Source organism: Hermetia illucens, chromosome 1, assembly GCF_905115235.1.
Source record: "Hermetia illucens chromosome 1, iHerIll2.2.curated.20191125, whole genome shotgun sequence".
NCBI classification, from domain to species: Eukaryota; Metazoa; Arthropoda; class Insecta; order Diptera; family Stratiomyidae; genus Hermetia; species Hermetia illucens.
In genome coordinates, this window is record NC_051849.1 from 183817552 (window position 1) to 183830034 (window position 12483).

Sequence of the window (12483 nt, forward strand, 5' to 3'; positions counted from 1 at the left end):
ATGAAAAAATGGAGGCCTGGATCTTGTAGCAACGTCAGTAGAAACCATCTGACTCTATGGCAGGTTCGGTGATCGAAATGTATGCTATCAATGGCGAACGCTGTAAAGAGCAGAAAGCGACAAACCTTTAACCATTACTTTTACGGTTCCCTCATGTACGTTTCACGTATTCATAGCCTACTTTCCAGATTAATCACTGCGATGAACGTGGTCATTTCTTTAGAGGTTCCCCCTGCACGCTTGAGCTTGCACATTTCCCACCTTTCCTCCAAATTTGGTGTCAATCACTAGGCCCGTCTCCGAGAAAAATGCGTGTGACGGGCAGACCGACAGGCAAACAGACAGACAGTAAACCGATCTTTATAAGGTTTTATTTTAACCAAAACTTTAAAAAGGAAAATTAAAACATCCCCATAAACCCCCCTTCATATAAGTTCACTTTATGTGATGATGGCGTCATACACAACTTTGACCTTCAATAATTTTGTTAACAATAGTTGGATTAAATTTGTTATGTTTAAACTCAGCATAAAGTGTGAAGGGCAGACCAAACGGTCTCACCAAATTTGGCTCCTTTGAATACACCAATCGCTCGTTGCGATTGCAATAGATTTAAAATCCATAAAGGTTGGACAGCGTCGGAATAATCATGAGGGAGTCAAAAAGCTTTTAAATTACCATCTGGCGATGGCATATTTTTTTAGGTCGGCGTTTTGGTCGCTTCAATATTTAAATTAATCTTGCCAATTGAGTTTCCGTCACCGCAAATGATATGCTCATACCACCAGCAAAGCCTACGAGAGGGAGGACCTGTCGCTCCTCATGGAAAACATGGCTGATATGCATCTTCCTCCTGACATCATTATATGGATGTGGAACATCAAGTGCAGTAGGAAGTTAACCATGCAAGGCCACCCTGTACCGATAAACAACGGCATTCCCCAAGGGTGTGTCCTCAGCTCAGTAATCTTCAACATTTATGTGCCCTCTCTTCACAAGAAATGCTCCAGTAAAGTGAAAATTTTCCAATATGTTGATGACTTCCTAATTATAGACTCAAGGGATTCCCGCAAGGATGCAGAAAATATTCTTCGACTACAGGCAGATCTCTTCATAAATCGTCAACCTGGAGAAGTTATGCACAATTACTTTTGATCGTTCTCTCCTCCTCTTTCAGTCAAGGAACACATTAAATACATCTCGGATAAGGCCATGAAGGCGACCAGAGTCATAAATTTTGCACCGGGGCCAGCTGGGGACTTCACCCTAGAGAAGCTCTCAAATTATTTAGACCAATCCTTAACTAGGCGTCCTCTTCAGTATTCGCTCCCAAATAATATAAGAAAATCGAATCTCTTACGGCGGCTTCGTGAGGCCTTTTCCAATGCATGCCACGTTTGCGCTAGCGGGTGAACCTCTTCTCTCTTACAGGAGATTTTTATTGGCAGTCTAAGAGCTTCTCAATGCCAACATGTTCAACCCCTTCTTGTATGCCTTCATCAGGGACAATTACATCCCCTCAAGCACACTAACGGCTGTTTTCAACAAATTTTACTCTATCCTAGAAAATTCACATGGAGACGTAACCCCGTCTCATTCAAGCACTTCTCTATATTAAACCCTTATGGGGATGGTGACTCCTCCTCCAAAGTGGATCCTGCCACATGTGGTGAAACCGAAGTTGTTGGCTTTAGCATCCTAGCTACTGATGCCTCACTCGACGTCGTAAACGCCGAGTGTGTGGTTTTCTCAAAGATACAACAACTCTGCTCTATGCTCAGGACAAACAAAACGTCTGTTATCTCGGCTGAGCGACTAGCCATTGTTGAAGCAATCAAGGAACGGCTAACCTAGAGAAAATCCCCAATCATCATGGACACCGGTCAAGTCTCATTAAAGCCTTCATTAACAAAACTCCAGTCAATTAGCTGGCTGCTCGAGCCCACGATGAAATGAGGAAAGCTCGTCTGAAAAAAGTGCTCACACTCTGGGTTCCTGGGCATAGCGCAAATTCTCACAACGAAATGGCGGATGATGATCCCAAATGAGCAAGAACGACCAGCACCCTGACTCCCCCTCCGCATGCTTTTTCTGAAGCCTGATAACAACATTCATTCCGAACGAGGCTTTGAAACTCACTTCCTTAGATAAAGGAAATTTACCTTTTTGGTTTCGGGAGAACGCGCTGGTTTCCTGGATGTTCGTTTTCCTTTCCCCTAGCCCTCTTTTTTTCTACCCATCCACGAGCATGCGGTTGGGTGTCACCTGCACTACCGTCGAAGATGTAATTTTCGAACAAAAATTTGATGGTTCTCACTACATGCTTGTATTAACCCAATCTGGTCACGGGACTACTTGTTAGTCAATTCGACATATTTATTTTTTTTTCATCATCATCAACGGAGCAACAACCGGTATCCGGTCTAGGCCTGCCTTAATAAGGAACTCCAGACATCCCGGTTTTGCGCCGAGGTCCACCAATGCAATATCCCTAAAGGCTGCCTGCCGTCCAGACCTACGACATCGTCCCATCTTAGGCAGGGTCTGCCTCGTCTTCTTTTTCTATCATAGGTATTGGCTTATAGACTTTTCGGGTGGGGTAATCCTCATCAATACGGATTAAGTGACCCGCCCACCGCAACCTATTCAGCCGGATTTTCTCCTCAATCTGACGGTCATGGTATCACTTAAAGATTTCGTCGTTATGTAGGCTACGGAATCGTTCATCCTCATGTAGGGGGCCAAAAATTCTTCGCCGGATTCTTCCCTCGAACGCGGCCAAGAGATACCATAGATATTGCCCTTATATACTTTCAGGGCTGGATTATCCTCATCCATATGGATTAAGTGACCCGCCCACGGGGACATTGAGCCCGATTTTATCCACAACTTGACGGTCATGGTAGCGCGCGTAAACTTCGTCGTTACGTAGACTACGGAATCGTCCATCCTCAAAATATTTTCGGAGAATCCTTCGCTCGAACGCGGCCAAGAGTTCGCATTTTTTCTTGCTAAGAACCCAAGTCTCCGAGGAATACATGAGGACTGGCAAGATCATTGTCTTGTACAGTAAGAGCTTTGACCCTGAGAGAGATGTTTCGAGCGGAACAGTTGTGTAATTTGAAATAGGTTCTGTTAGCATCATACCTGTTATCGGTTGTGATTTTCGACCCTACATAGGGGAAATTGTCAACGGTCTCAAAATTGTAGTCTCTTATCTTTATTCTGCCCGTTTGACCAGTGCGGTTAGTGATGTTATTGGTTGGTTGGTTTTTCGCGCTGACGTTGCCACCACCTATACTGTCTTGCCTTCATTGAGCCCAAGATCTCGCGCCTCGTGCATCAGGATAGGCCAGTAAAGAGGATCGTACTCCTTGCATTTACCTCAACCGAATAGAAGCAGGTCTCAACCGTTTGGCTTGCTTTTCAGGTCAATGACGATTGCCTGGTGATCACTGCGGGTGTAGTGTTCAATGACGTCCTAGGAGATATCGTGAGCTAGTGAAGAACTAGCAAAAGTTGAATCCACAACCGATCCAGACCCCGCTTTCTGGTAAATATTAACCTGACCATCGTTAGCCAATAAAATGTCTAATTGCGCGAAAGCCTCCAAAGGACAGCATTCGTTAGTGAACTTCCTCATTCTGTAGCTTATGCATTGTCACCGGAGATGACTTTTAGTTTCCATCTTTTTGCCTCCAGGACCAATCTATCCAACACGTCCTCCTCAGCCAACAACGTCAGAGGTAGAGGAGCGTAACAATTATGGGCGTATGTGCCGTGTATTTTTGCCCATATTAAACCACTCGCGTGCTGGCGGGCTTAATTCCCACATGTCCGCAGCCGATTTGTAGGTGGTCTGCGAGAACAGATCCCCACAGTGTTTGAGGTTGACTTAGATCAAACTCAGGGCACTTGCTCCATACCTTTGCATTTCACATCATTCAGTTGGAATCCTTATTACATTACCGCGTAATTTGACCCGTTTTCTACATCGTCTGCATCGGTCAGACCGATGAACCACACTGCCGTACAAAAGACACTTGAAGAATCTTTTCAAAGAGATGGTAGCTGGTTGATCGGCATCTGTGTGCCTCCATAGGTCTTGCTAAGGCTTACAATGGATGCTAAGTCAATGAAGATTACTACTTCAGAAGTTACCTCGTCTAGGTCCATGCAGTGTATGGTGATCTCATACTTTTGAGCATCCATCGCAGCACTTTCTTCAAGTAAATTTCTGATATGGCTGGGAAGGCCTCGGACTTTTTCAGCTTCAGCATCAAAAGGATGATTTGATTCCTCCGGATCCTGCTTACATTTCCCCCTCAAGTCTTTGAGATTTGGGGCAGTTTTTACTCTTTTTAATGTGTCTGCGTGAAATATGAAACCCGTGCTTCAAAAGATTACCGTCTTGGGACGGGTAGGGTGGCGGAGGAGGGGGATGAACACACCTTTTTATTTTTGGGGAATCCGCTGGTTGGTGGTGTATGTTCGTCTTCCTTTGTCCAAGCCCTCTTTTTTCTGTTTTCATTTTTAACTTCGTGTCCATTGTGGGGTTTCAGATTTGAAGACGGTCCCATGCATCGGATTTAAGGATACGCAAATTTTTTTTAGTCTCCAGCAGCGCATCCGTTTGGTACGATTCTTGTCACTAGCACCTTTTAGTAATATTCGATGAAGAAGTATTTTCGGTCCTTGGAATGATATCGATTGGTATTTTGGTACAGAAGTTGAAAATGATGTACGATAGCCAATTGCTGGGTGATGGCGAGGCCGAAGAACTACCACGGGGAGGAGAGGATGCTCACCATTATCAAGTGGTAGAACTGCCGAAATAATTCTCTTAAGGGGGAGTAGGCACACTTGGAGAGTTGGAGATGTTGATTGCCATCTAATGTATTTTTTAACTGGTCATGGTGGATTAAGTTCAGTGAGTTGTCGTTAGTTTTCACCTTATGAAAAAGTCAAAATCGGAGGGCCAAATATTCAGACACGTAGACAGGCTGACAGTGAACTCAAAAATCAACCAGCAAAGTCTGACTTTTACGTTTCCATTTATGGTTGAAAAAAACCACTGACGTCCTTTGGGAGTGAAGGGTGGGGTTTTATTTTGCAATGAAGCAATGGTGGTTGTCATATTTTACCAACAGGAATACTTCTCATTGTACGTCATATTTACGCGATGATAAAACTGAAAAGAACAATATCATTCCGCTGTGCACTTTAATCAGCGTAAATCACTTTTCAAAATGACTCGTTAAAGCATTTTCTGCGTTAATTCTCATTACAGCACGAAAGCTATTATCAAAATTGTGCCATAGACAATGGTCTGATATTGTCGAATCTTTTAGTTTTGTATGCTTTTCATTAAAATTTCAATACAAGGAGCTCGGCCGTTAAACACATTATTGGGGTGTGTCATTACTGTAATGTACATGTAATAAAGACTGGCATGATTCCTACAACGTAATGTGGTTATGGGTAAAATATACCCGCCCGCGGACAAGGACTATGTCAATGTCGCGTCGGTGAGACGCAGCCAGCCAGGGGTCTGCGGTGCATGCACGACGCCATAATTAATTATGTGAAGTCGTCATACTCCTGGCATAGTAAAATGCTGGCAGATAACAGCAAAAGTTACTGCTTTGTAGGACATAACGTTGTAAAGGCTCAAATACGATAAGATCGTTGGCTCTGCTTTCATCTCAGTGCGAAGCAGACAATAATAAAACCTTAATGAAAAAGCAAATGATAAGCTTTAATGGCAACCAAAGCTGACAATTAGGACATTATTGTTGGATTAAGGTACATATGTCACGAACGGTCGCATAGAGGGATCATCTGTATTACAATTGGGGTTGAATCTTTGTCCTCTCATTAGTGAACGAATTCCGGAAGAGGCTTTCAACTCCTCTTAGCTTAAGAATGCACAGAAGGGTATCAATCAGAATCTTTCTTGTACTAGATGCTCTCGGGAAATTATCCGTTGGGATTAATTTTTGAAAATAATTTTACCTAGAAGTAGTCGCAACCCTTACCTAGGGCTAAGTGTATTGATCCACCCTGTCAAGGTTTAATAGCTTCCAAAGTATCTCTAAAAATTCTTGCCCAAAGTATTCATTTCATAATAATTAATTATTGACTTTCTTTTCAGATTCTTCGAAAAGTTTTCTACGGAAACTGCCGCATCCACCACCCAATTTTGAAATAAACGAAATCCATAGTATGAAAATTAACTTTGCGAATTTCTCGCCGGGAGACACGTTTCCAAACTTATAATGGCTCAGAGCGTACGCCACTTTACAACAGCCCTGGGCGTTTTTATTCAGTTACTTTTTAACATTTTCATAGCTGCAGTTCTGGTTCAGGGTGGTGGTAAGTAATAAGATTAGCCTCTCATCCTGTGAATTTCACGGGGCCTTTTTCTACTAGTCTAATTGCCAGCGGAACCCGTTTCCGACTTTTCTCCATGTTAATGAGAGAGAAGTGAAAACAAAGTTGAAGTTTTAATTAGCGTAAATATTTGCATTTTTGCAGGACATAATCAAGACACCGCTGCCGAAGTACAACCGGAATTTTTAGCACAACTGAATAATTTCAGCGTGACACAAGGACGAGATGTTTCATTTACGTGCATCGTTAATAATTTGGGACAGTATCGGGTGAGTGTTGCTTGTTAATTGATCGCAGGATTAGGCTCCGTTGGTAGGTCACTGCTAGCAATCCATGTTTGAAAGCAGGGTCGAAAAAATGGAGCGTCAATTTTCTTCAGTATTTGTTCCACCAATCATTTTGGTCAGACATTGAAGGATATTTTTCGCTTCCAACGGCGCTCCGCTACGAACCAAATAGATTTTTCCTATATATAAGATTACTGGATATGAGAATGAAGATTTTGATTTTTCTCATCGAAAATCTTTTGCCTTTTAATTTCCTGGTTGCGTTTGCCTTCGTAGACTAAGAATAATGTTAAGATAAACTCTAATGTGTGGAACCTTATGTTCTATGTTCGCTTCAAGTACTGGCCAAGTGTTGCAGTTGATGGTACAACGGAATACCTTCTTCCATTTGGTCTGCACCCTCCTGAACTGAACTTGACAGTTGATATGAACGATATATATATATATGGCTCCCCTTCAACCCTTGGTAGGGTATAGCGCATCAACCACATCTATCGTGGTTACTTGCAATGCATCCCCCACGACTTCCCGAGACGGTCTCACTCATCCACTTCGGTTCTGCGAAAAGTGCCCTTAGGACGATCTACTCGTCGGCCATCTTTGGAGAGTGAGGTAACTACATTTGCAGATTTTAGACAGGGCAGCGGAAGCGGATTTAATATTGTTAATGCGTCAGGTAACATCCAGTTTGGCGTCACTGTCGGCACTGCTCTGGCCATTGATGCAGATAGGGAAAGTACGATGAGCCGTCTGACTGAGAACCTAGATTTTTTGGTGTTTGATCCAACTCTACTTGCCTCTTTCTCCAAATCCTGAGCCATTTGGCTAAGATACACGACCCGGTTATACGATGAGAGATCAAACAGATGTCTTCAGCGTAGTCGAGATGTTTGAGAAAGGATCCAGTGTCCATTGAATTCCTCCATTACCTCCGAACAACGGAACATGAAGAACGCCACCGATAAGAAGAAGAAATAATGTCGATCACAGGATGAAACTATGGTGGAGTCTGCTTTCGACCTTAAAATCCTCCGAGATTTTACTACGAGACAGTGCAGCACATTACATTCCGTGCCTGCATATGTCACTCTGACAATAGCTATTAGCTTCCCCAGAATGCCCCTCCTGCGTAGGGTACTGCAGATACACTCTCTACACACCCAACCACCCACCCACGAAAGTTTCCTCGAAAAATTTGTGTGCCCCATCACTCGCCGCATTCAGTAGAGGTTTTAATTCCATCCGTTCATCGATCGGCTTCTACGATCCCGCAGTCACCTATACCTTAGTACGCCCCTTTGAGACGTGGCCGACGGTCTGTATAGCAGCGGGGACCAGGCGTTTTTCATTTCTCAGGCGAGTTACTCAGTATATCTGCCGTCCAATCGCCCAGACAGTTCTCCCACTGTCGAGCGACAGCTCAGCCATACAATTGGTCGATGTTGAACTTGGGGGGTCGCAGCTTCTCAATCCTGCGAGAAGTGGCGGACACAACACTCAAGCGAACGTAAGCGACTATCAGACGGTGATCCCTTTCGAGGCCGACGTCAGCTCTTCTCTGATCGCGGAATGGTCGATCTGCTTGCTCGTACGCGGTCGGTTAGTTCAAAACTAACTGACGTTATGGCAGGCTCTGTGCTCGAACAGGTTTCAATAAAGTTTCAAAATTTGCAGGTTGCTAGGCCACAAATTTCTATTCCATTTAGTAGCCTCTTACGACAAGCAGGGGATGTATTTCTAAGCCCCAACTCACAGGGCGGATATGAATTGCTCTTTCATAATTATGAAAGTAGCTAGTAGGATGAATACTGTACTCATGACTACATTGTCTACAATTTTCTCGGATGATTACAATGCTCAGCAGAAAGTATTGATTACTTGAATTCAATGGGAAGTTGGTATATACCATTCACTTGGATAGTACAGCCTTCGTTGGAACTAATTCAACTTTCTCGAGAGCTACCTCACATCTATCTCCTTTGCAAATTATTGAAGCAGTCGTAGGGCTACTAGGGGCATACAACAACTAATTTCTTCTAGGATGTGTAAGTCACATCTTAGTTTGCTTGATCGTTCGTAGATTGTATCTAATAGACAGTTCGGTACGCCTTCAATGTTCTTCGGTATTTTAAGTGCGCATAAGTAGAACTTTACTTGTTCAATGCACGCTTATAGCGATGACACATCGAGGTCAAGGCAATTCCTTCAATTGAACTCTCCTGGAAATGAACTGACGTCCAGTTGAAGTACAAGATAAAGCCCCACTCCCATTGTTCGAGCAATGACCGTCACCTGTAAGATATCATACGTATCCTTGCGTATTAAAAAGGGCCAATTTGCTTTATATCCTGCGCGACTTTCTGAATGTCCGTTCTATCTTATCTATATCTTAATTATTTGTTGTCTCATTCGTTACGATTTCTTTGTTCATAGGACTCAACCCATTTCCATGTCCGTAGAATGCCACGATGATACGTGTCTAAAATGTCAAAGTAGTCCACGGCTATCGGGAAAGTAGACACAACCTGCATTCTCAAATTGTTGGAGTCTACCTTGGTAAACACATTGTCGTCACTGACATTATGATCATATTCATCTTTTTGACCAATTTTCTTAATAGATGAGATATTCCTACATAAGAAGCTCCTACTCGGGAAGTTGTGCTGGGTTATGATTTGAAATGTAGAAATATGTCGTCGATATCATTGAAGGTCTCCTTATTCAGGTTGGAAGCTTTCGTCCACTTTTTTCCTAGGAAGCCTGTCTTTCTTTTCTTTAAAACCGGGAGGTAAAGTATTTCATTGATTTTGCGGGTAATATCATTGAATTCAGCTCCATGTTCTTTGCAATAAGAACCTGGACGTAATGCGTAACACGACTCCATCTTTCAGCGGTCCTCAGCATCGCTTCTGGAGGGAGATCCAGAAGATCATGCCCGTATCCCAATCTTGTGCAAGTAAAGAACAGACTGCGTTGTAATCATCAGGAGAGGTCGTATACTAAATATAAATGTTTGTCATTAGCTTAGACTTAATTCCCACAACTAAAGTTGCAGCCCTGTCCGGCGTGCTTTAATTTGCTCGAAAAAGCTCATATTTGAGTCAAGTGTCAGTCCAAGGTACTTGACTGGATTATCGACATGCCGATCGGTATTTTCGGTCGAGATTTTCATTTTAGTCAGGTTGACTAATTCGGCTTTTTTTCCACTGCAAGGTCTAAGCCCATCCTTCTACTTGCCGCATCAATATGCTAAGCCTGCTCTAAGCTTATTCAAGAGTGTGTCCAGTAACAAGCGCTGTAACATCATCTGCATAACCGACCAAGCGCGACTCTTTTGGCATGTCGAATCTAAGCAGACTATCATAGATAGCATTCCAGAGGTCCGTGACCTCCATCTTCCTCAGACTCTGTAGCGTCCCATAGAGCAGGGAACCGTTTCTCAAATAATCCCTGAATATTCGCAAGAGATAGTTTCGTATATGGAAAGTGTTGTCTAGTGTGCCAAGAATGTCTTTCCGTCTTACGGAATTAAATATATTATCATTATAATTGTGGTCTAAAGCCGAATTGCCGTAGGGATAAGACTCCGGCAGCAGGTACCGCTTTAGTGAGTCTACTGCTAATGAGTTTTTCGACCGCTTGCTTTCCTGCAAGTGTCAAACATACAAAGTTGCCGGTGTGAAGACGGCAACTCAGAGTCGCCTTTCGTTTACTGATCAGCACAAACCTCGCCAGCTTCTAGCTGGGAAGCTTCTAGAAGGGAAATGTCCTCTTTCAGGCAAGCGTTGAATGCGCCGAGCAGTAGGTCTAGCCGATGTTGGAGTACTAGTTTGTGTACCTCATCACGTCCTAGCACCTTCTTGCTTTTCATAGAGAGAACTGTCCCCTCTTTTTATTCAGAAACATGGGAAGTCCTCGGCTCTCTCATCATCCCGTGCTAGGTGCATAGGGAATAGCGCCCATTCATTGCGGTCCATTTGCTCGGCCGTAAGTAAATAGGGTTTCCGCATTGTCTCGATTTTTCGAATTACAAGTTCGTAATCCAGCCATCTCGTCGACAAGGTCCTCCAAGCAGTCAGCTGAGGTGTCAAGTGATTGAGTTTGTGACACTCTTTTCGGAATTCAGCAATTTCCGCTATCCACCTGTACATAGAAGGCTTGCCACGATGACCTCGTGGGCACGGAATCTTTGTTATCATATACTTCATAGCCGAATTTACGACAGGGTCAGCTGCAGCGCCACCACCCCGAGGAGTGCTCTCCAGTGCAACCAGGGTTTCGAAAAGGGTTTCGGGAGCGGTTGAGCTCCAGTACATATTTACCTGTAGGATACGGATCATATTAACCGCGTCTTAGCTCTATCCAGTTTTGCTTTGAAAATTGGACACCGCGCCGAGCCCACAGTGTACGCAACACTCTCATCAGACGCGCTACGATCCTTGCATTGAATGCAGCTCTCTTTTTAGGTGCAGGTATTCGCCTTATGGCCTATCTGGCCGCATCCGTGGCATGCTGCCTTATTCGGTAGGTTGCAGACGTGTGCCCATAATCTAAACATCTGCAACATTTGGTTGGGGCGGTCCGGATTCGTATCCTGCATATTCCGCACTTAATTCTAATTTCCATGCTGTTAAGAAGCGTCCCCGCCTATTGCTCGGCAACTTCCAACCCAACGAGTTTTTGGCCTCGGGAATTAGCAGAGTTGATGTCAATCCGGGCATTGGTTATATCTGCACATTCGCGCTTGATGGTCCCTTCTTCTTCGTTATTTTCTGTGAGGTAGCCAAGGCGTCAAATTTCCAGCGAGCATGTGAGTTCAAGACTACAAACCAAAGCTTTCTCTTCCAGTTTATTATTTATCTGTTGCCCACAGGCCTAATTCACTAGGACTCTACCATCCTTTGTTTTCCGAATGACTATCCACCCTACTATCTTCGGGTTTGACCCTGTAACGGATTTCGCAGAGGAATTTCCAAAAAGTCTTGGCTTCCGTCGGTTTAATAAGCAGAGCTGGTTTGGCACTCGCGGTGGTATTATCACACGTTTGCTTCTGTTTTTCGCGCATTTTTTGTTGCTTCCTTTGTCCGCCTGTAGTATGACGTTCGATCCAAGTTGACGTTTCCGTCGTCCCAGGTGCTGCATCACTTTGCGAGTCTTCTTCTTCTTTCGCGCATCCCGATGTCTCGTCGGGAATTTTAGTTCTTGCTCCGTTCTTTGCTTGGCGCATTCTTGGCGTGCTGCGTACAAACACACCCAACTCTTTCTCCAATCCTACTGTATCTTCATTTATGTTCCCTTATCAAGGAATCCCTTAAAGGCTTGACCGACAGAGAGCAGGCTGGTTTCCCTTCTGGATCGTCACACTCTGACGACAATAAAACCCTGCGGGTCATTTTGGAAGAGTCTGAGCAGTTTAGATTCACAGTTGACCGGCTCTTCACCGATTTCGAGAAAGCTTCCGACATCATAAACAAAGAGTCCATGTGGAGTACTCTATGCAGGAGGAGCATGGGACTGAGAGGTTAGATATTGTCTTCTATTTGTAGTCTAGCCTAAAATTGATAGACTAGTAGCTTACTCCAAACTACAATTTTTATTTTTCAGTGTAGATATCTATTTCGGAAGCAACTTACCCCCTTCATCAGTACAAAGCATAGGACTGTTCTATGACAGTGTTATCTCTGCATGTGTGAGCACCACTGTTGCTCGAAGACTCCAGGTCTTCAGTAGCACCCGCCTCTGCGCATGCCATCGGTGTACTTTGGCCCGACACAATCTTGAACGAAGTGTCGCATACGCGTAC

General features: G+C 43.9%; 1 protein-coding gene across 1 annotated transcript in view; it reads left to right on the forward strand.

Annotated features, from left to right (window-relative positions):
* The window catches only part of LOC119646940 (lachesin), a 182025-nt gene that overhangs the window by 87780 nt on the left and 81762 nt on the right, over positions 1 to 12483 (forward strand). Inside the window, exons 3-4 of the mRNA XM_038047630.1 lie at positions 6155 to 6375; positions 6538 to 6662. Of these exons, the coding sequence (XP_037903558.1) occupies positions 6279 to 6375; positions 6538 to 6662 (222 nt within the window). The 5' untranslated portion in view covers positions 6155 to 6278. The remainder of the gene's footprint in view (positions 1 to 6154; positions 6376 to 6537; positions 6663 to 12483) is intronic.